Consider the following 23,591-nt stretch of genomic DNA (forward strand, 5'->3'; position numbering starts at 1 on the left):
TGATTGGAGCAACGTCCCCACCTAAGTCTGACACAAACATAGTACGAGGGTTTCAGAGAAGTCTGAAATCTATTCAGTAGCAAGCGCCAAGGTACTAAGTCGTTTGTCGGCGGCAGCTCACCACTGCTCATCTGGATTCAGTGGATGACACTGAATCCAGAGCACACTTAAAAACCATTTTCCAACAGTGACTTAAAAAAAAAAAAAAGTCTGAAAAAAAATCCTTTAGCCTCATCTCCTGAGCTTTCCATCCCATTATTCTGAGGAACTGATATGTATGAAAACATTCTCAGTTTCAGTTTAGTTCAGCCTTTGACTCACAGGGAACAGCTTGTAAATCGTTCATACAATTCTTATCAATCAGCTGGGTCTGTGGAAAGGAAGCAGGAATACGGAAGCCTAATCACTCCCTCTGTGAAAAATCACCTTGTCTCTCTGATTGGAGGAAGATCAGAGCCGAGGAAGCGTTTCCTGCAGATTTCCACCATTTCCCCCACCATTTCCCGGCTGTTTGGTGTTAATCACAGCATTGTTTAGCTGATCTATTACTTCATGAGTTTCCTGGGCAGGGGTAGGAGTGTTCCTGATACATGTCTTCGGAAGGCCCACTGGCAGATACTCCCATCACCGGGAGCTGATGTTGCAAGCATGCTATTTGCACAGAGTAAGCTGGGCTTCCTTGGCAAAGTGCGCAGTCAGATCTGCAATCATGGCAATAGGCAGAAGTCAAGGCACACAATTTCAGGAAATTGTGATGTTTTTATTGGTTTGCTGTATTTCACCCTAATAAAAGCATAATATTAGAGTTCAACTACAGAGAGAAATGGGGAAAACTGAAAATGAGCAGGAAGGAGACTATAAAACCACGCAGGCTGGTCATTCAGTGAATCCTTTTATGGTTAGTGATGTCTATTTACTGCATTCTACCAGGTCAATGTTCTTGGGGCTCATTCATCTGACAAATTGCCACTAGGTACATCTTCCATCATCAACAAAAAATACGTAGCCTTCATGAGAGAAGTGCTAGCTGTGTAGATATGAAATGTATGTGGGTTCTATCTGCTCTTCCTTTTTTACTGTGTATAGTTCCAAATGCTTTCCTTCAAGCTTTGCCAAAGCAGACGCAGATCTTATGACTTAATTTGAGCTGGACAATAGAGGAAGTTCACCCACAATTGAATAAACCAGTGTAGCTCTCTTGGGTTGAAACTAGCTCTTGTTATACAAGTAACACCCAGAAAATATTTAGGGTATAAAATTGGCAATGAACTTAAAAGACTAAAAGATTTAGTCTGGCTTCGTAGGCAGGTAGGTAAGTAGATACACAGAAGCAACTGACTGCAGTGTAATTTACTTGCCATACAATGTACTCATTTTAAGTGTAGAATGTGGTTTTTTGCACAAGAACTTGAGCCTTATAGAGACCACAGAGATCACGGAGAGCGCCTAGCTCACCCTCCTCTGTACTGCAGCTCAGAGAAACTGAGCCACGCCACCCAGGGGTCAGTGGTAAGTGGAGAGGTGATGCCCGGTTTGGAGAAGCTAATAAACACAGCCTATTGATTTGATCTCCCTTTTGCTGGGATGGGGGAGGAAAGACTTCATGAAGCAGCCTGTGTACAGGCAACAGCTCAGGGTTCTGTTAAAAATGAACATCCAACTGTTGGCTGTAGAGAGTGTAGGAAAGCCATGAAGAAGTGTCTTCAGAACATAGTATGAGGAAGATGAAGGCTTATGCAGAATGAAGGCTGAGAGTTTCCTAAAGATGGGAGTCTGATGTGTTAAAGCAATTCCGACCGATGTAATGTCTGGAGGCTGACAATTAAAATTTATAAATGACTTTTTCAACTGCTTCCTCTAGCAATGGGAGTTGTTATTATCACATCGATTTTGAAATTAAACGTGAGGAAATTTTCTTGATTTAATGAGAAGGCAGATCCAACTGGTAAATAAAGTAATGATTAAAGCAATTAAAAGAGTGAAAATGAGAAATAAACAATCCTCCTAATGTTCAACCCAAAGAAGCAGGTTTTGCTGATGTACTAAAAAGATTCATCTTTATCTTGGGGTAAACATATTGAGAAGCAATGCTCACCCTGAATAAATCTTTGGGAAGAGGAGAGAAGTCAATTAGTAATGTCATTTGTTTAAAAATCTGCCTGCACCTGGTTCTCATTTGTCCTCCAGCTGAGAAACCAAAGACAACTTCTTTTTATTGCTTGTGGTCAAACAGCAAGTTCATTTCGCCATGGGATGATCAAACGGCCAGCCTCCCCAGCTTGAGAAGGTCTGCCTTTCGCTTTCAACTTGTTCAATCATCATTAACTCTGAAAAATGTCACATTCCATTTGTGCAATGAAAATTTCACCACCAGTGACCGTTTGGGTGAAGTTTTTGTAGGCTTGGCCCTAAATCTTGCAGAGCACCTCACACATTCTCAAGGTCATTTGCCTTGTTTTCTCATTTAATGACAGTTGCCTAGGATGCTGGACACTGTCTACAGTCCGACATCAGCAGCTCTTGAGAAACCTCTCTGTCAGAGTACGTGACCCTCCATGAGACTCAAAGGGTTCGCTGGGCGATTTGACACATGCATGTTATCTGACACGCACGCACACACCTACCCGCCTTTGTTATCTATTCTGCACACACACGCTGGGGTTTTTAACCAAGCAAAAATAAAAGCCTTCTTTACTTGGGGAGATATTAGTAATATAGACCCCTGGATGCAGTCCATTCAAAGCAGGGTTTTCTTACCCTGGGAAGCCAGCTTCCCTGAAAGAAGCTGCAAAATCAACTTGGGGAGGTTCCAAACGTTTCTGGAAAGGAGCAATAGGCTGCTTTTTAACTTTTGCCATTGGGCTTGGAAATCTTCACCTCCTTTGTTTATTATTTAATTATATTTCCCCCCTGCACAGAAGTTCTGAAATGTGAATCCCAATGAACCTGGCATAGGGCCAAATCCCTCATGGCACGCTACAAAGATGAATTTCTGAAAGTGGATGCCAACCAGCAAGATGCCTACATTAGCTGGTCACTTGATCCAGAGTCTTAAAAAAAAAAAAGCATAGAGTTCATTGGGGCAAGTCAAATAAATGTTGTGCCATTTGGCAAGCAAATCGTAGCTAAAACAGTCCCCAGTTACAGGTCCTGATTACATTTTCAAGGTCAAAACCAAGAGTTCTCTAGAGCCTTAGTGCAGAGGCGCTAACACACCGTTGTAAATAGTCTCCAAGAATGGCTTCTTGATTTCCAGCTCTAGTTTAATGCTGAAGTTCCACTGGGTCAGTTGCTGAAATAAGGAGGTTATCAGCCCCCCTGGATTATAGGCACACTGTTCAGGTTTCTTTCAGCCAGCACTGATTCATGATATACTAGAATATTTTTTGTTGCCAATATCCAAGTTTTTGATTGACCAGAAGTTGAGGGGTAGGAGAGAAAGCAAAAATAACCTAACATTTTTTTCCAATTCCCCTGGCTAATACAAGACCAGAATCATGTGGCCCCTAAAAGAGGAAAGGGAATGTCCTGCCATTTTAATGCCTGGGTTTAAGAAAAGAGATTCCAATACTAGGTTATTAGCTGAAAAAAGCTTGCATATAATTTCCTAGGAAAGACTTTTTTTATTCAAATGCTTGTATATGTAGCTGGTATTATGTGTGTTATAAATATTAACTCATTTAATTCTCATAGTAATTGCAAGAGGTGAAGGAGCTTACCCAGGGTCATAGAACTATTCAAACCCAGGAATTCCAGGTCTATATCCATTATACCAGGCAGCCATATTTTGTCACAAAGACCTCTCAGAATATGCAACCCAAATGCCCATTTATCTGTTGCTTCAAGATGGGCAGATGGTGTTCAAAGAGAAAAGTGTTTGATCTGTTGGCTCCACATCACAGGAATGGAAAAATGGAGATCAAGTCCCGAAACTTGCCCTTTCTCCTCACACTGATTTCTTTCTTTTCTTTTTAAATGAAGTATAGTTGATTTATAATGAAGTACAGTTGATTTGCAACGCTGTGTGAGTTTTTGGTGTACAGCATAGTGATTCCGTTTTATATGCATATTTTGTTTTCATTATAGGTTATGATAAGATACTGAATGTAGTTCTCTGTGCTATACATTAGGACCTTGTTGTTTATCTGTTTAACATATAGTAGTTTGTATCTGCTAATCCCTGACTCCTAATTTATCCCTCCCCTTTGCCCACCAACACTGATTTCTTCTATTCTCTCATCTCCACCTTGTGGAGGTCACCTTTCTACTGTTGGCTCCTGAGTGCTTGCTCTGTATGTGTCACACACACACACACACACACACACACACACACACACACACACACACACACACAGAGCTATTACTGTGCTTCAGTGAAGCTGCACAGGGTTTGTGATCTGGACATAAAAGCAAACATCATTTGCTCATTAGAGCTAAGTTTTCAAGACGTGCCCCAATTACTGACCTCCACTAACGGCCTGGGTTTGCGCTCGACTGCAAACTTGAAGTGGCAGAGTTCACAGTAGCTGGTGTTTGAGGATGACAGCCAGTGCTCCAGGCAGCTCCGATGAATTGTCCCCAAGGTCCCTGTACATTCACATGGAGAGAGCAAGTCCTCTTGGCTGCTGCCCTCGTGGCAGATCCTGCACATCGGCCGGTCATTGAAGGGGCTGCAAGAAAAGGAGGGGCACCAGCTGGTCACTGTGCTGGAAACCACTGCCACGCCATGGTCCTCTGGCTCTGTGTCCTTTGAGCCTTTCCCCATGGCAGCTGCTCAGAACAGACAGGTGTCTCTTTTTAAAACCCGAGATCTATGCTGGCATTTGGAAGCGGGGGCCAGAGTCCCTGGGCACATACTTTTGCCAATACAAAGAAATACGGGATCACCGATATCACAGCAGGCGGGCCCAGGGCCATAAGCAAGTAAAAAGGAGCAACGTGTTAATTTTCCCTTGGACATCGACGTAGTTCAGGCAAACTCCCCATCAAAAAATGAAAATCATCTCTTGCCTTTATGAAATTATTTTGAAATGGCACCAGTTGTGGTTTCTAGACAAATTAGGTCTTTTGAACCAGGCTGGGACATTTGTAAATAACCAGAGTTTCCTCTCTTCTATCCTTTCAGTTGGATGGGAGAATGAGGACGGAAACGGACTGGCAGCCAACCCTGAAGCCGCTGCACAGAACTGCAGTGTGAGCAGAGCGCAGAGCTGGGGCGGGTCAGTCCTTGGAGCTTTCCCGGGATGTTCTTTGGAATGCTGAGGACACCATGCTGAGGGAGTAAAGGTATGTCCTATCAAGGTGGCCAGTCTAGAGCTTGGCCGTTAACGTGGAAATACCGCCCCTGCAGTTCCGTGAGAGCACACAGTATAGTGGATCACGAGGCAGGCTCTGGAGTCCAGCTGCTTGGGCTCAAACCCCAGCTCTCCTGCTCACAAGCTGGCTAACTGTGGGTGAGTAATGTCATCTATCTGGACTTTAGTTTCCTCATCTCTATAATGGGTACAGAGAACAGTGCCTTTCTCATATGGCGACCGTGAAGATGAGAAAAGATAGTCCAGATTAGAAGCTTAGAAGAGGAACCAGCACATAGTAAATGCCTAGTTAATGCTAACTATTTTTCACTTGTAGAAAAACTCAGGTTGGGGAAAATCAAATAACATGGCCCTCATCACAGAAGTCAGTGGCCAATGGAAGGCTCAAACTAGGATGACCTCTCGTCTCAGTGGACTCTATGTCCTATGAGAGGACTATCCCTCTTGGATCAATGTCATCGTATATTGCTAGAGGTCCTTTACTGGGTAATAGATTTTAAAATGTCATCATTCTATGCGAAAACCCAAGGACCAGCCTCTGTACCCACCCTCCCCTGTCTCTTCCCGTCCCCCAAAGATGACAGTAACCCAGGTTCACGCCCACCACTCTCTCTGAGTCCATCTTTGGTCCAAATGAAAACAGCCATGGAAACACTACTGTTTCCCAAAGGCCTTTCTGGGGATGATCCTGGGAATGTGTGAAGGCTAAAATGGGATTAAAAGAGGAAAAGATCTCCTTCCCACTTGCCAAAAGACCCCATCATGCTCAGGGGTGGGAAAAGAGAGTTTAAAGAGCTGACTTTTTCCTCTCATTATTCCTGGTAACCATCATTCACATTGAGCCAAATGCATGTACAATTATTTTTTAAAAAAGGGAAAAAACCAAACCGCTGGTTTACATTACTACATGGTAGGCAAACATGCAAAAATGCCACACACACACACACACACACACACACACACACACACACACACACACATTGGCTCACAGGTCTCAGTCATTTCAGCTCTGCAGTCAGTCCTTCCTGAACACATGAGGTATTTGATGGCTCAGGGGTGACGGGGGCAGAAGCAGTTACCTGTCTCAGTTCACAGATGAGCAATGATGCTCACTGCCTCATTGTACTTTGAGTCCTAACCAATTGTTAGAAGTTTTTCCAGAGGTGAAAAAATATATATTGACTTTTTTTTTTTGGTTTCTTCCCTTTGCCATAGCTGCACAGACTGAAAGTAGAAAGCACATGGACAGTGTTTACAACATGCATGGGTGTGTGAGTCTCTGTCTGGTGGCCACCACATCCAGGTGGGGGGCGACAGAGCATGCGGTGCTGTCACCAGGAGCCCGGCTGCGGAGGCACGTATGGATCGGTGGGCCTGTGTCTGCACCTGAGGGGTTGGCTGAATTGATCAGACCAAGGTAAGCTGTCAAGGCCCAAGTGGCTGACCCACAGTTTTGGGGCTGGAAGTGTCACTGCTGAAACCAGCTGGCAAGAACAGCACTGAAATACATTTTCCATTTGTACGTCAAAGTCCCACTTATCCATTCTGAAAGGAAGCTGCAGAAGCCACGGAGCACTGTGGGCTGTGCAGCCTGTAGCTCCCAACCTGCCACTGGGCAGCAAGAGCAGCGGGGAGACCTCCAGGGACAAAGTGCTGTTGGCTCGGATGAGCCGTCTCTGGGCTGCTCAGAGCCTTCAGCCTGGCTCTGGCTCATCACCCAGGGGAGACAAGCCGTGGGAGTTCTAACAGTAGAACTTCTCAGGGCAGAGTGTGTACGAAGGATCATGAGTGGGATGTATGGGGAGTGATGCGGGGGGCATCAGAAGAGGCCCCCAGGTGGGGATGTGCCAGAGAGGAGACAGCCCCAGGAAATAGCCCTGGACAGGCCGTCATCTCTAGGTGCTGATTAGCATGCACACCAGAATGTCACTTCCAAAGTTTTGCCCATGTAATCAGTCACTTTGGCTCAGTAGCCTGAAATCAGAGTAATCCTTCTTTCTGTTCTAACAAAGGGCTTCTCTGGCTAGCACCTGGAGACAACAAGAATGTAATTACCGTAGCAGTGCCAAAATAACAAATGTAACGCCAGCGACCCTGTGTCTTGTGGGGTCCTTCCCTGTCCGGCTATCTGCAAGTGTGACTTTAAGTGGAAAACGCGACAATGTGAGTTTTAGCATTTACTCCATTGCTATAGAAACAGCGATGACAGAACTTGCGTGGTTTTTTTACCCAGTACCTCCTCTCACCTGACACAAAGACCTGAGCACTAATTACATTCCCTTTAGCATTTCCCGTCTAACAGAATCCTCTGGCTCGATTACAGATTTATTGATTTTAATTGTGGTACTACCTCTGGGTGGCGAGTGTCCGCACTACTGTTGACAGCAGCTGCCCGTCCTTGGCTGAAACTTGCATGACATACTGAGGCTGCCCATTCACTAGGCTGCCACAATCCTCCACGGTCTTCACCACGGGCGCGGCTGAGCTGGTGCAGTCGGGCAGCACTTCGGGCAGGTGACTGCAGCGGCTGGTTGTCATGGTAACAGACAGCAATTACTCTGCTAATGTCTTCCACATTCATACAGGATTTCCATCTAAGAGAGATCAGAAAACAGTTGACTTGGGCAGGGTGGTTAATAGAAAATGGAGAATTACTGGCCACCATCATCATGTCATTATTTAATATAAATAACAGAGGTAGCCCAGATGTGGCATATTATCTTGTTACTGTTTAATACACGTGTCCACACGGAGCCCACGAGAAACAGTGGACGTGGTTATGAACAAGGCAGCGAGCGTGTTGGTACACATAAACATTTAGGATTGGAGAGGGGAGGGAATGATAGCTCTGAAGCCTGATCTGAAGAGGAGGTAAGCAGTTCTCTCACTCTGGGCCAGAGAAGCAGTAAGTCTGTTGACACTCTCTCAAAGTTTACTAGAATCATTATTACAACCATTTGCAACTATTTTTGTTCTTGTAAGAAATTTATTCTCCATGCAGCTTCTTTCTGAGACACTAATATTTAAAAGAGAGAGAGAAAGAAAGGAAAAAAGAAGGAAGGAAAGGAAGAAAAAAAGGAAGGAAGGAAAAAAGAAAGAAAGAAAGAGAAAGGAAACAAGAAAGGAAGAAAGGAAGAAAGAAAGAAAGAAAGAACCCTGAATTTGGCCAAATAACACCTTTTGGGGCAACATTTGCCGAAGATGAATCACTCAGTTAATGTACCACCTTCATGACTTTTGCCATATCTGTGTGCCGTAATAAAATTATCTACTTAATGTGTCTTGAAAATTAACTTCCTTAAAAAACTTAACCTAGTTTACTCACAGACATAGAAAACAAACTGTTGTTACCAGGGGGAGGAAATGTAGTGGGAGGGATAGATTAGGAGTTTAGGATTAACAGATACACATTACTGTATTTAAATAGATAAACAACAAGGATCTATTGTATAGCACAGGGAACTATTTTCAATTTCTTGTAATGAGCTGTAGTAGAAAAGAAACAGAAAAAAAATATTTATATAGGTAAAAAGAAAATTTATTTTAGCCTTGTCTTCAATTAAGTTATTCAGGAGATGACAAGTTTGATAAGCTTGTTACATATATTTTTAATGAACATTACAATCAATGCATTAATATTAAGTTTTTGGTTTTTTGTGTGCTACCTATAATCCAAGGACACCGCGTCATCGTAGGGGAACGCATTGGTAGATACAAGCAACTGATGAATGAGATCTCTGTCGCCTTATTAAGAATTCTTAATAAGGGCCTTACCTCCTAATACATAGTCTATCGTAGTCTGCAAGAAATTCTGCTCTGGATCTGTGGGGTAGAGGCTTGAACTTGACCTCAAGTTCAAAGCATTCAGACACCCTGGAGTGAGGAACCCTACATCCAAAATAGATCTGCATGTGAGGACATACAAGAAATAGAGGATTTGATAGAAACTCGCAGGAGGAATTCTTTATATGAGAGGACACAGTTTCATGGTCCACACAGGCTGCCTCTGCCCAGCCTGCTCACGTCAAGCTCCTGAAGCTGGCATGGCCTGGACCAGTAGACAGCAGCAGGACTGGTGGACAGACTGAGTTCCTGTCAATAACCAGTCCGGGTGGTCAAGGCCCGGAGTCTAAATAAATCTGCCCCAACCCTAAGAGGATTTTTGGAATTCCTCAAAGGGTTTTTTTTCCCCCAAATATTTGTCCCTATTTATCACATTTTACTCGATTCCTTCAGCTCTGGAAAATAGGATCTTCCCAACTTCCAGAACAATGTGCATCAACTGGACATTCTCAGGAGGAGAATGCAATGTTTCCAGGTGACCTCGAGCTGACACCGTCCCAGCCGACAAGCACATATCAAGCAGGCCTGACCATCAGAGCCAGTTGGATGGGAACGGAATCCCCTCCTTCCGGATGAGGTGTCTGGCTGGCCTCGCTCCAGTGTGCTCCCTTTCCTTTCCTCCTTGGCTGCCTCTAGTCCTCCCAGTGTCTGCGGTCTGGCCTCTCCCAGGGGCCCTTTGGAACCCAGCAATGGGGAAAGGGGTGGACACCAGCCCTGATCTGGAGCCTGATGTGGGAGCAGAGGTTGGGCTGCCCATTCTATGCTGTTGTCATGACTCTGCTGGGCTTCTCAACCCCCAGGTACCGGGCATTCAAGAATCAATACAAAAATTAGCTAGTTAAATAGGATTTGTTTTTTTTTTTTTTCGTACTGCAAAAGTAAGAAGTATATGTTATAGAAAGTACAGAAAAGCAAAAAGAAAACAATAAAACTTATTCAAAATCCCACTGCTTGAATAACCAAACAGTAAACTTTTGGGGTGGATGTCTTGTCCATTTTTGGTAGGGTTGGCAGGGTTGGCAGGGTTGGCAAGGTGGAGTTGATTTGTAGTTGGGGTCAGATAGCTTTTTTTTTTTTTTTAAACCAAATTATGCTAGCTCTCAGGCCACAGCACAAAGAGGATGTCCAAAGGCCGGCTTGGAAAGCTATGTCTAACACTCCTCCCCTGGCCTACCCTTGTAAAACCCCATTGACACGATTTTAAATTCTCATAATGCCTCGCAGCCACAAAGTGTAACTTCCTGGCACAGCTCTCATGCTTCACAAGGCAGCCATAGATTAAGAGCCAGGGGTGTGTTGGCAGGAAAAGCAGACACAGTGACCTTCTTGCTGTGTGGAATCATTATGTCTGGGCACACTCCAAAAGTCTATTTTCGGGTTTTGCATAACTCCAACTTGAGGGCCAAGGGCTTCCTCCGCTCGTCAGAGCTGGAAGGAGGCGGAGAGGGATGCAGAGGGAGAAAAGGCCAGGCTTGTCAGCAGTGAGGCTACCTTCAGCGAGGGACTGTCAATCAGGCACACAGGGTCCCCAAGTTCATTCACTTACAACCTAGATGAAGTCCTCAACAAAAGGGCAGTTCTAGATGTATGACCTAAATCTGTGAGAAAATGTCCTTAAAACAATTCTGGAAGTAGAGTTTCCCTTACACTTATTTTGTATCTGTAATTTCGCTTCTGGATGATATGCTTCGTTTCACTTGTCTTCTCAATGGCGAACGGGATATTATCCGCCATCTGATGAGTTTATTCTACTCACAAAGGGTGCCGACTGCTGAGTTGGGCATAAAGAAACAAAAGGCTCCTCTACCTTGGCTTCTTCTGCAAGTAGGCGCCAGCTTTTCCTCTGTGTCATCCCTGCAGAACCCTGAAACCAACTTAGGACCTGGCTGAAACGAGAGTCGAGTCCAGCACTCATTGAACAACAGCCCAGCATATCCACTGACCACCACACAGCAGAATAACCCTGAGATACTAAGTCCGGCATGCCCGCGATGAGTCCCCGCACTCCTCAAAGTCTTGAATTGAAAATGGGATGGGAGAGATGACACGGAAGTTGGGCATCTTGATCTCGGTGGGAGGGACCAAGTTGGTTCCAGCCCCAGAAGAGTGAATCTAATCAGGTGGAGAAAGAGAGACGGGAGCAGTCTCCCCAGACTCAGCCAAAGGAAGCCCAGAGGTGGGTGGGCCAGGAGTGGGCCTCGCAAGCTTCGGGCACCAATTGGCATACATATGTTGCACCTGGGGCAGTGACAAATGGCCCACTGCATTCCCCTGTCTCTTCCAGAGCCACCTGGGAAAACAGCAGGCTGTTGCCGTGAATGCTAGAAAGAGCTGAGCTGTGGGTTTGTTAGCCTAGCGCTGCTCTTCCACTGATCTTTCTGCAAAATGTCAAGCACCATTTGACCACTTTCTTATCAGTGCTGCTCCTAGGACGTCCACCCAAGAATTCTGTTCTCTGGGATTTCTCAGGACAAAAACACGCGACGCTGGGAAGGAGCAGTGTCTGTAGAAACTTGAAACCTCCGATTACACTGATGGGAGGGGTTCTTTGCTGGACAGGCTTGACACCTTATATAATTCCTCAGGCTGGGAATAAAACATGATTTGGTGCTGGCCAAATTCAGCTGCACTCAGTGGGAGGACTGGGACTAGGTGGAGGAGAGGGAGGCGAATGAAAAAGTAGGGAATGGTTACAAAAATGAAAGCCTGATTAGACAATTGTTAAGATAAAAAGGCCTGTCTGTGAAACTTTGACCCCGTTAAAGGACACAGTACAGTTTCACAAAAGCAAGGACCCAGCCAGGCTGCAGCAGATCGTGGCTGCATTTCTGAATGGGCTTCAATGGTAAGTGATTTCCATGGGAATCTGGCTGGCAGCATGAGGATGCGGCCAGAGGATGTGGGGCAGGGCAGGGAAACGTGCCCTGCTCACTTCTGCAGCCCTCTGGCCTCGGCAGTACCCCCTCCCCAACCTCCATAAGGATAATGGAGTTACGGGAAATGCTCTGTTGTTAGAGTCAGGACACCCAAGCCCGCACCCTGGTTCACCACGCAGTCCCTCAGACTTTGCTGAGATTTCCTGCATAATTGAAATTGGGGTATTAATACTTCCTGAGCCACCTCATCTGGTTTGTGAGGCTGAAAATAAGATGATACATGTGAACGTGCTTTGTAAGGTGGAATGAGCCATGAGCCAGGATCCATGCACATGCACAGTTTATTACTATGTTAACCTTATTTCCTGCTCTTTTCCCTGCCTGGGCTGCATCTCGTTTCGGTCTTCTAAAACTGTCTTTCTCTGTGGCTGGTCAGGTTGTACTCACTGCAGCTTTTGGATCACACTTGAGCCCTGACATTGTCCCACACCACCTCTCCCAGCTGGGAGCACAAAAAGTCTTTTCCTCACGCCCGCTTCTCCTCACTCTCCCTAGACCTGTCACCTTCATATCCCCCAACACAGGTTCCACTTTCTCATGAAAATGTTCAGTAAAGACACATGATGAAAAACCGCTATTATGTTTGAGATACTTCAATCTATTTGTTACATCAGCTTCCATTATCTTAGCTGATCTACTGCATGATAAATACACTGGAAAATAAAATACAAGCCACTCCCAGGAGCCTTTTCAGGCCAGCTTCTACCAGACCTGTATTTTCAGTGCCAAGTCAACTTTAATCTCTTAGATGTAGGGTGTGAAGGCTCTCTGAGGGAGGCACCTGGTATGCTGACGTCTCCATTTGGGTATAAAAATTACCCACAGGATTTAAAGGTGAAAATAACAACATGAGGGTGTGTGTGCTGGCACTACCTGGTCGTGTGGGCTGCCTGGGCAGTGGTCTGAGCAGGTCCAAGCTTGAAGGAGCAGTTTAAAAGCAAGACTGGACTTCCAAATTCCACCCTAATGCCAATTCCAGAGATTTTAACAAGTAGGCTCCTCAGGTCCCAGTATATCCTGGAAGGGTCCTGTGTCACCTCCACAACCAGAGATGGTCAAGAGAGCAAATCAAAGATCCATTCATTCCTTCATCCATTCAAACAAATATTTTTTGAAAACTCACTAGGTATTCCTAGGAAGTTTCTGGTGGTCAGGGTCTAGCCATTTTATGTCCTACTTTATATTTGCCAAGGAAAAGCAGAGGCCACCAAACAGTCTGGAGGGTTCCCCAGACTCTTTCCAGGGCTGCAGAGCCATGAGGACATGGAACTTTTCCATTAGCAGTCATGCGCCTGCTAAGTCAGGGGAAACTACCAGATGCCCTAAATTTGAGGGAATGAAAGTGTGGAACTATGGAATGGCTAGATGGCTTTCTGCTCCCACAGAGTTGCGCATCATTAACACTGGTCTGGGATTCAGAAGCCTGACCTTAGTTTTACATGAGCAAATTTGCTTCAAAAGGGATCTCTGAATGTCCCTTCACCTTCTTGCAGGAGCTGCATGTTCAGGGAGCAAGGCCTCCTCTAATGAGGCCAAGGAATGGGTGATACAAGCTGGTTGGTGATTGAAAGGGGAAAAAATAGCAATAATGGCCTGTCCAGGAACTTTCCCCTCTGAGTTAGATTTTGAGACTTTGAATTCTAAGAACAGTCTCTGAGAATAGTAACGCTCTTTGACAGAACATTTCCCCGGCTTTTCAGGCATGTTATAACCAGACAGTGCCCTGCAAGGCCGATGAACTGATTTAAGAGTATCCTGAATGTTCAGAGAAAATGAAGGCAGGCAGGAAATCACACACTGACCTTCCTTTGCAAAGAAAATGGAGCAAACGACTAATTTCAAAACCATTAACATGTAAAAGTGGCATATTCCTTCTGAGAACAGGGCACAAAGGCTCTCCGAGGAGATTGCTGGGACATGATTACCAGCAACATTTAAGTTTTCAAAAACACGCCAAGGAGGCTATTCACTAAGAGTGTGTTAGTGGCAAAGTAGCTGCTTCATTAAACTTAAATAGCCGCGGCAGGGCTGTGCTTACAGACCCAAGCTACCAAATTATACATTTCTTTTCTGGATGCTTCACTGACCTCATTATGTAGAGCGGAGAGTTTGTCATTCCAAATAAAGTGACCATCCAAGTCTTTATAAACATGTCCATCAGGTGCTTGATGAGTCTGCAGAGTGAAAGACTGGTTGCCCAATGAATTTTTAAAAAACCGGAAAAACAACAAAAACAAAACCTCTCTTTTTGTCATCTCATTCTGCCCTGCTCTGTGCTCGCTGTCACACTTACAGAGCAGAGTGAGCAAGTGGATGCCCGTTTCTGAGCATGAAGGAAGTTCTAAGGTGGAGGTTACGACATTTTGTTGAGAAATATGTAAACGCCAACGATGAACCACGGGGAGAAAAAAAACCCAGACCAGCATACAGCAAGGTGGATCCAGAGAGTGTAACAGCAACTAGTTCTCCGTATACATGGTTATTGCTTCCCATCCATGTGATAAACTGATTCTCAGCTACAAGAAGTATCAGACTCATTTTTTCTTCCATTTAAAATGACTGTATTTTATTTTCAGCCAGGTAAAATCCTCTAGTTCTGCTGATGGCAAATCAAGTGACAATGATCATATTTATACATATTTTTTCCCCTCAAGAAGTTCACATGAAATTAATTCAGATTTTGGAGGCTATCCATTTTTTTCATTTAATTTTAATTATATAGATGAAAATGGCAATTAAAATCCCACAACAGCCCTGTGTGTTCAAAGACACAGAGACAGCTGAATCACGCTTATAAATAACAACTGGTTCCTACACATGGAGCCCTGCTGAGATGGGGGAGTCACGGGGAAACAGAGCTGCCCAGATGAGTGCCAGGGGCTCGGGAACAATCAGGGCACATCAGAAAAGTTGAAATGTCAAGTTTGAAAAAATAGAGGGGAGCAGGCAAAGTAGAATGAGATGTTCACAGGATATTACTTGGAGATGAGAAATAAATGTGTATTCTTTAAATGATATTCAGCGTGCCCGGTGCCAAACAGCTACCTGTTTAGCGTAAGCAAGATATGGAAGGCACGGCAAGCTGACCAGGATATCTGATAATACGGGAGGAAAACATTTCTGCTACAAATGAGAACTGAACCTCAGAACAAGTTCCGGATTTGTGGTTAGGTTTATACACAACTTCCACTGGCATCCAAGTGAATGCCTGCCACTGAAGGAAGTTGATTTGGGGATCATTCCAAGGCATACCTCACCCTCCTTGTACAAACAACTCAGTACTAGCTACACAGATGTTTTCCTTCTTAACCCCAGCCTCCCAGGCCCTGGAATAAAGCCAGCTGTAGCTTATTTTAAGCCACCAGGTTCCTTGGGGCTTTCCCCGGCTGCATTTCACCAAGACGTCAGGGAGGCTGCAGTCTTGCCCTCTCACAGGGCAGTGTCTGGGCTCTGCATCCTGCCAGGCTCAGGGTGGGGTGGCGGGGCAGGCCTCCCTGCAGTGTTTGCTGAAGCCCCAAGAGACGCTGGCTGGTTGACCTTTTCCATGCAAGAATATCTGAGGTGGCTCAGCTCGCCAAGGAATAGCAAGGCAAGGGCAGAGCAAAGACCAAAACTCTTTGGATTTTGCTTTTCAGCTCCATCTTTGGCATGATGGATGGGCTCTGTATTATATGCTTCATATTGCTAACAGTTCACCAAACCCCACTTGTTATTTTCTATTTTCCCATGTGGTTTACAGACCAGACAGAGTCTCTGGGTGTTTCTGTGTTGCCTTGTCTTTGGATTCAGGGCAACCTTTGGAAGCCTTTGAGGGGGAGGGGACAGAGTTCTGGTTTTGGATCAGGGAGTCCTGGCTTTGAACTGCTAACCAGCACTTACTTGGTGCTAAGCCTCAGTTTCTCCCCTGACCCTTTGGACCTGGGGTGGGTGTGTGCCTGGCTTGTGGTAGCCACTTGGTGACGGGCAGTGCTTAAGAGTGCAGTGCAGTAGGGTCCTCTCACTACAGCCGAGGGCTGGGTGAGGGGGAAAGAGAGGTTCTTCCAGATCCTACCTCCAGTCCTTTTGCCTAGCCCACCCCTCTGCAGTCCTCCTCAGTACCCTCCCATCTTCTGTCTGTGGGCCTGCTGACATCTGCTTTGATAGACTTGTATAAACACAGGTGAAAAACACAGAAACGCCCCCTCAGCCCTTAGACACTGAGACACTGCTCCCCTGCCCCTCCACTATACACACTCACATACACACACTAAACCATAGTTTCTTTTTGTTGGTTGCTTAAAATGTGTCCAGTCTTTTACTTTGTAAAAAATATCGTATTTATTTGGTGAATTTTTTAGTGGAGGAGGTAATTAGGTTTATTTGTTCATTTATTTTAATGGAGGTATTGGGGATTGAACCCAGGACCTCCTGCATGCTAGGCATGCACTCTCCCACTGAGGTATACCCTCCCCTTCTGCCATCCAGACTTTTAAATCAGCAAGATATAAACAAGCACAAGAAAAAGTAATACTTAGCCAAGGGCCAAGTTACCTGAGATCACTTTATCATTTGATTTCTTTACAGCCGTATATCCTAGATTCTTGTGAACCGTGAATCGGTGGAGAATGGTTACTTCCTACTTAACCTCAATGCAAAGCAGTTCTGAACCCCTTCAAAGGAACCCTGACGCCTTGTTTTCTAAGCAGAGCACATGCCCCCTTCTGCACTTGCTGCTTTGGCTGCCTGTCCCATCTCACTATGCATCTTGACTTTGGCAGTTGCATTGGTCCCTGCATCTTACACAGTCCCCACCTGTTGGAGTGTCAGCTTTGTCTGGATGTTCTCATTGTGAGAACCAGCCTGCTCTGTCCCCAAGCCTCCAGGGGAGCTGAGGGTTTACAGCCTGCAAGAAATGTGCCAGTGCATCAGCTTACACAGAGGGCTGTCTGTCTTCCCACCAGACCTTCCCCTAGCCTTCAACCACTCAGGAGGAAGGTTCTAAGTGAAATATCTGGTCTGTTCATTTCTTTGAGTGTTTGGTTCTGCAAAAATAATGAATGAGATTCCTTAAGTTGATCCCGCCTGTTTGATAGAAAGCAAAATAACTTTATTTTGACACTGAATTAAGTTACTATCCAAGACCATACAGCCAAATATTGTACAGAGGTCTACTTTTACTTTTAAATTTTCATCTGATAGTAGTTTTCCTTCAGAACAGACAAAAAAAAAAAAATTCCACTATTACTAGCAATAGTGAGGGTGTATTTTTCTATTTTCATAGAACTATTCATTTTCCATTCTCTTGGTACTTAATAAATACAGGGGGTCTTTACTGCCTTCCAGGGTGAAAATAACAGTTACCCCCCCACGGAGCTCATTCATTTGCTTTATGGGCTAAAAAATCTCTAGTGTGTCACAAATTAACACAATGTTCCCGAGAACTGTGTTTTACTCTTGACTCTCCAATTTCACTAATAAATGTGAAAAACACATGTAGCCAGATAAGTCCCTGGAGACCAGCCACGGCAAATGCTGAAAAAAGCAAGTTATTCCAGCTAAGATCAGCATTCACTTTCACACCAGAGACTATTGTTTCCCAAATTCTTATCCAATTGCTTGATGTAAAGCAATGAAATTGGTTTCTAGTGGCTACTCAAAAAAATTCTAACAAAACTAGTTTCTTTTTTTTTAATAAAGGATATAATCAAAAAAATAAGAAAAAAACAAAATTTTTTTATCATCAGATAATGACATTTTTCTAATCACATCTCTAATGGATCCCCACCACCTCCTCTGAGAGCGCTATTACTCTTTTTTAAGAATATTTTTATCATGAAAAATTTTAAATAGGGAGAATACTGCAGTAAACCTACATATTCTCCATCCTCCCAATCTAACACTTAATCAGGATTTTGTCACACTTGTTTTGCCCTCACTTCCTTCCTTCCATCCTATTAAGATATTTCAGCAAGTCTCAGAAATTGTCATTTTTACCCCTACCTACTTCAGTACGAATTTCTAAAAAATATGGACATTCTTATAGAAATACAAAGTCATCATCATACCCAACAAACTTAATAATTCCTTGACATCATCTGTTACCCAAACTGTATTCAAATCTCTCCAACTGTCTTAAAAAATCTTTTATGGTGGCTTTGTTTAAATGATCCAAACAAGGTGTGATGTTTGGATACATCTCTTGAGTCGCTCTCACATGTGTTTGTTCCCCATGCCATTGTCTTGCTAAAGAAACTCTTATAGGGTGCCTCTTGAGCCACATCTCAATAGCCACATTTAATTTTTCTTGTGGTATCACTTAACTTGTTCTTCTATTGCCTGTATTTTCTGGAAATTTAATGATTGGCTTAAGTTCAAGTTCAACTCTTTGGCAACAATACCTCATAGTTGGTGCTGTGTACTTATTTTGTTACATCATTGCCAGAAGGCTCCTAATATCTATCATCATCATCATCATCATCATCATCATCATCATCATCATCATCATCATCATCATCATCATCATCATCATCCACTTTTAGTGGGTTCAGGTGATGGCAGCCTGATTCCTCCATTGTGAAGTTCCCCATAGTATTTCTAAAGGTCTAATGATCACATCTACTGATTACAGGTACTTGGATCAATTTTTTCATTTAGGTGTGACAAAATTATGCTTTTCCAATTCTAACTTCCCTTCCACATTTCGTGGCTAGAATTCTCATGTGAAGGACTTCCCTTCATCAACCCTTGCTATTTGGTTATTCTGAAATACAACTTGCACAGAAAAGGCATGATTACTGTTTAATTCTTTCCTTTGCCAATTTCAGAGTAAGGAATTGGTTCCTTGGGTACCTCCTGTAGTAACTGAGTTGCTTTTGTTATTGTCTGTATTATTCTTAGAGGTCCACCTGTCTTTACTGAAATTAAACAAAAATGAAACCAAACACCCTATAGCTAAACTTTCTGCTTGAGTATAGAGAATTGGATTTGTGATTTAAAGGGACACAAAATACATCCGAGTACAGTCCCTGCCATCTTGTAGCTCTACTCCGACTGGAAGGCCGGGCACTGTGCCCCTTGCCTACTTTGATGTGTGACTCTTGTCTTTAGGGTTGATAGGGTCTTTCCCTAGGCTGACCACTCCCTGCAGACAGAGGCCTTCGGCATTTACTGACCCCTTGAGAAATAGAACAATCTTAAAATCTACCCTCTTCTGCTTATTGTGGCACAGATGACTTAGTGTCATTCGCCCTGGTGGATTTCCACTGTCTTATTATTTATTGAATACATCTGAGGGTGCCACCAGCATCTGGGAGTGAGTCAGCAGAACCACACCACTTCAGACTGGCTAGTTGAGGTCATTAAGCCTGTGTCAGATTATTGGGCTTCGTCTGTGACCTGCCAGGAAGCCATTCCCATCCAATGAGGTCTGCAGGTGCCATCTGGCCTGGCCACACCCAGCTTCAGGCCGCCATGGTGGTGATACATGAACACACTGGGCAAGTTTCCACTGAGGGGAGAGACTGCATGTGGGTGAAATCTGCACATGTATGAGAAACAGCTCTCTTTTCGCCTTCTTACTAATGAGGGTGAAAACATTTAGGTCATTCGTAGGTATTCGCCACAGAGGCATTTATAAGTCTTCCTTAACAATAGCTGACAAGTGTCTCTGAGACTGACGAAATCCAGGGTCTTTCTTTTTTGCTATGAGCAGAGGTATTTTCTGCCCATTATCGCCTTGTTTCACTGACAGGCATCTGTCAGTTAGACATTAAAACAGAATGATAACGGGAAGCTAATATGCTGGCTCTGTCCACACGCTTTAAGAGGGAAGCACTCATGAAAAATGTGTATTTTGGGAAACCTAGATGCTCATGTGCCCATCTGAATTTCCATTAAGTTTGAAATTGAGTGAAGACTAGCAAAGCAGTGAGACGAGGAATAATCAAGGGATGGAATCGGAGGAAATTCCTAAATGGCCCTGCAGACACCAGTGTGGGGACTGCTACTTTACACACGAGGGGAAAGGGGCAGGAAAGGCACACCACAGGGGATGAGCAGGATGGAAGCCCTTTTTTCCTGGCTTCGCTGGAACTCACTGAGAGCTGCTGAACCAGGGAACTGGCAGAAAACATCTTCTGTGACTTTGTAAATGGAGGACTTTCACACATTCTGAAAAAGCGTAAATACTCTCTTTTGAAATAGAGGTGAAAAGGGAATTGCACACTTTAAATAAACTAGTGAAAGCAATTCAATTCCCACTGAGAATCTTTCTAGTAAATAGTTCTCTGTCAGAAAGTAATATCATTACTCAGATATCTGGATCTCCAGTCATGCTTTCAGCTCTTGACTTCTTGGCTAATGAAAATAAAAGCATATCCTCTAACACACGTGCGCGTCACACACGTGCGTGTGCGTGCGTGCACCCTACATAATGCCATCTTTCTTTTCAATCCAGTAAAACTGCAATTTATTCAACTAACGATTGGCATATAATGCCATGTTTATGCTAACAATCCTTACCATTCTGGACTTAGCCATGAAGCCTGGAGACTAGTCAAGTATAATCCCTACTGCGAAGTTCTAATATGGGCACAATGGGAGGAAAATAGGCACCATCGCATCCAGTGGCTATAGTCAGCTTGACTAGCACAGAAGGCAGAAATCACTAGCCTCACCAGTAAAAATGTTACAATTTTCTTGTTTAAAAACAAAGTCGGAGAAGGTTATTTGCTGCAGTGATTCAGCATGTGAGCCATGGGATTGGACACCTTTGGTTTGAGTCTTTGATTTTCCATCTATCAGTTACATCTCCTCAAGCTGAGGATTAAATGGCGCCCATCTCAAATCTGAGGATTAAATGGAATGATGTATATCAAGTACCTAGCAGAGAGCTTGCCACACAGCAAACACTGCTACCTGCAATACTGTGCTAGGGTCATAGCAACCTCAGATGTCTCTAGGGTAAACTATTGTTCTCGATATTTCTGCTCAAGCCAACAGACATTTATCACAGTACTGGTCCTAATATGGGAAGAGTGGAGGAGCAGAAAAAAAGCAGCTTAGGAATCAGGTACGTGGCTTTGAATCCTGGCTCTTGCCACCAGTTACCAGGGTTCAATCTTGGATACATTGCTTAACTTTTCTGCATGTAATGTTGCCAATCTGTGAAAAAGGAGAGGGTGGTTGACTTCCTTACAGAGTCATTGTGCAGTGAGCCCACAGGGATTGCCTTGTCCAGTAGGGTCCTGTTCTCAGCATCTCCGATTATGATTAGGTAATTGTTGTGATAAGGCTCCAGAGAGGGACAGAGGTGGGCCTGACGAATCCTGCCACTGGATGGTGTAATCCTGGATTGGGGCAGACAAATCAGAACTTGCCAGGGGAACTTTGGGGTGAGACTGAACACACATACCCAGGCACATCAGGAATCTAAAGAAATTAAGTGTTACCGAAAGATAAAGCGTGCAGAGCATATTATCTTAAAACACAGCATCAATACAATGCAGAATAGATTGTCTCCCTTCTGATGAAGGGCATTTGTGAGGCTCTGGGGAGCCAGGTGGGCCACTATAGCTCTTGGAACTTCCCCATTATCTTCCCTGGGTTTACCCAAGAGCCAGGTACCAGTTTGGCCCCAGAATGAGATAGCTACTCTGAAGCATTTAGTATGGACACAGAGGAATGAACGGTCCCATTCTTTCTGTTATTGCCTAACAATAAAGGAAGAATCAAATTGAGTTTGTAATTCCACTTCCATCTGTTGATGCCAGCATTCCTAGAATGGGGCACTGTCTTTATCCTGTTTACACAGTACTCAGCACAGGGCCCACTTGGATGTTTACTAGGTACGTTAGGGAGAGATGTATGTCCTTTTAATAAAACAGGGATATGTGGAAGGAGCAATTTACAGCTTTTTGGATATCTGGGTCATAAGGATCTGGACACTTGAAAGAGGCTGGATTATACTGCATCATGATTTTTATTAAGTTCTATCTCAAGGTGACATAAAATACGTGTCCCGTCTGCTAGGGGAGAAAATGCAACCAGAGCTAATCCATGATGACAGTGTGTATGGATGCAGATGAGGCATGCTGTTTTCTCCAGCTTGGTCTGTTCATAAATTGGCCTCATTTTTAAGATTTACAAACGATGATCGTGCTGGTAAATTCAATAACAGACTTTTCTGCTCTTAACATGGCATTCTCTTCAGTATCTTTTCAAAGCCCTTAAGTAGTTCTGATGTACATGAAACTAAAAGCTAGGGGAATTAAAAATCACACAAATAATGAAGATGAGTTCCTAGGTGAATTACCCATTACTGTGGAGGTTTGGGGATATTTTCATTAAAAAGAGTAAAAAGGCCATTTAAAGATACTTGCATATCTACAAATGATTATAAAGTCATTCTCTTTATTTCTTTCCAACTCCCATAAGCCTCTTTTATTAGTTTCAAGGAATAAAGCTCCAATCTGCTTCAGTAAACTGCATTTTTTTTTTAAACTACAAAAACACATGCGGTTTCTTTACATGAGCAATCTTCTTTAATGGCAATGCAGTCTCTGGGAAGACTGCATTAAAAGGTATGTTTTATTTTTTAGAATAATACTATTAAGACCCACTTCTTTTTTTACAGGTGTCAGGCATATAATATTTGCTGACTCAGTTAATAAATAAATGAATTCACTATCTTGATAGGTCACTAAATCACACAATAAATCATTGGGCTGATAACAGCTCTCCTATTAGAAATACAATACCCTCTATGTGACCTAACTTCTAAGCAGTCTACTATCCTCTCTACTATTTGATAGTTATGCTATTTTAGTTTTTTTTCCCCATGAGTTTTGGATAATCCTTATGTTCTTTACCAAAACTTGAGATCAAGCACTCCTATCTACAGGTCATTCAGGAAAAGTAACAGGCAGACAGTGAATTTGAAATCTTAACCTAGAAATGACTTGCAAGCATCTCTAAAACAAAGAATTTCTAATTCCCTTCCTACTTGCCCTTAAGCACATAGTCTTCTTAAGCTGGCACAGAGGGTACTGTTGAGAAAACAAAGAAAAAAAGGAATGAATGTAATGAATGAATGACTGAATGAGTAGATGAAGATCCACAGTACTTCAGAAGTAAAGCAATTCCCATTTCCCCATCAATTCAGGACACTTGGAAATGGCAGAAAAGGAGACTCTCAGGTCAAAGATCCCCTCCTGTCTACCCAGGCCCAGGTTCCTGACATGCTGTGTGAGGCAGGAGCACGGTGCAAGCTGCATGTTTCTGGCATCCTGATTTAGAAGTCAAGGATACATTTTCCCCACTGGGGGATAAAATGGCTGTTATAGTTGAAATGGTACAATTACTTCCACATTCAGAAAGCCTACTAGGTGATTGTGCTCCTTAAAAGCTGGAGTTGGAATCTAACCATCACATCATCAGGTTTTATGTGTCAAAACATACCACCATCTCAAGTTAAAGAGGGGATGCCCATTCTGTTTCTGAATGATGGGAAGTAGCAAAA

At 43.7% G+C, this 23,591-nt stretch overlaps 1 protein-coding gene across 2 annotated transcripts in view; it reads right to left on the reverse strand.

The window, feature by feature from the left end:
• MARCHF3 (membrane associated ring-CH-type finger 3) overlaps positions 1-23,591 on the reverse strand; it is a 130,181-nt gene that overhangs the window by 25,896 nt on the left and 80,694 nt on the right. The window contains exons 2-4 of one of the 2 annotated variants that reach the window (XM_045507777.2): positions 14,182-14,268; positions 7,666-7,909; positions 4,466-4,670 (exon numbers count right to left, since the gene is read on the reverse strand). In XM_045507777.2, the coding sequence (XP_045363733.1) occupies positions 4,466-4,670; positions 7,666-7,853 (393 nt within the window). In that variant the 5' untranslated portion in view covers positions 7,854-7,909; positions 14,182-14,268. The remainder of the gene's footprint in view (positions 1-4,465; positions 4,671-7,665; positions 7,910-14,181; positions 14,269-23,591) is intronic. The other variant, XM_010971559.3, reaches the window with a different exon arrangement.

This window comes from Camelus bactrianus, chromosome 3 (genome assembly GCF_048773025.1).
Source record: "Camelus bactrianus isolate YW-2024 breed Bactrian camel chromosome 3, ASM4877302v1, whole genome shotgun sequence".
Lineage (NCBI taxonomy): Eukaryota > Metazoa > Chordata > Mammalia > Artiodactyla > Camelidae > Camelus > Camelus bactrianus.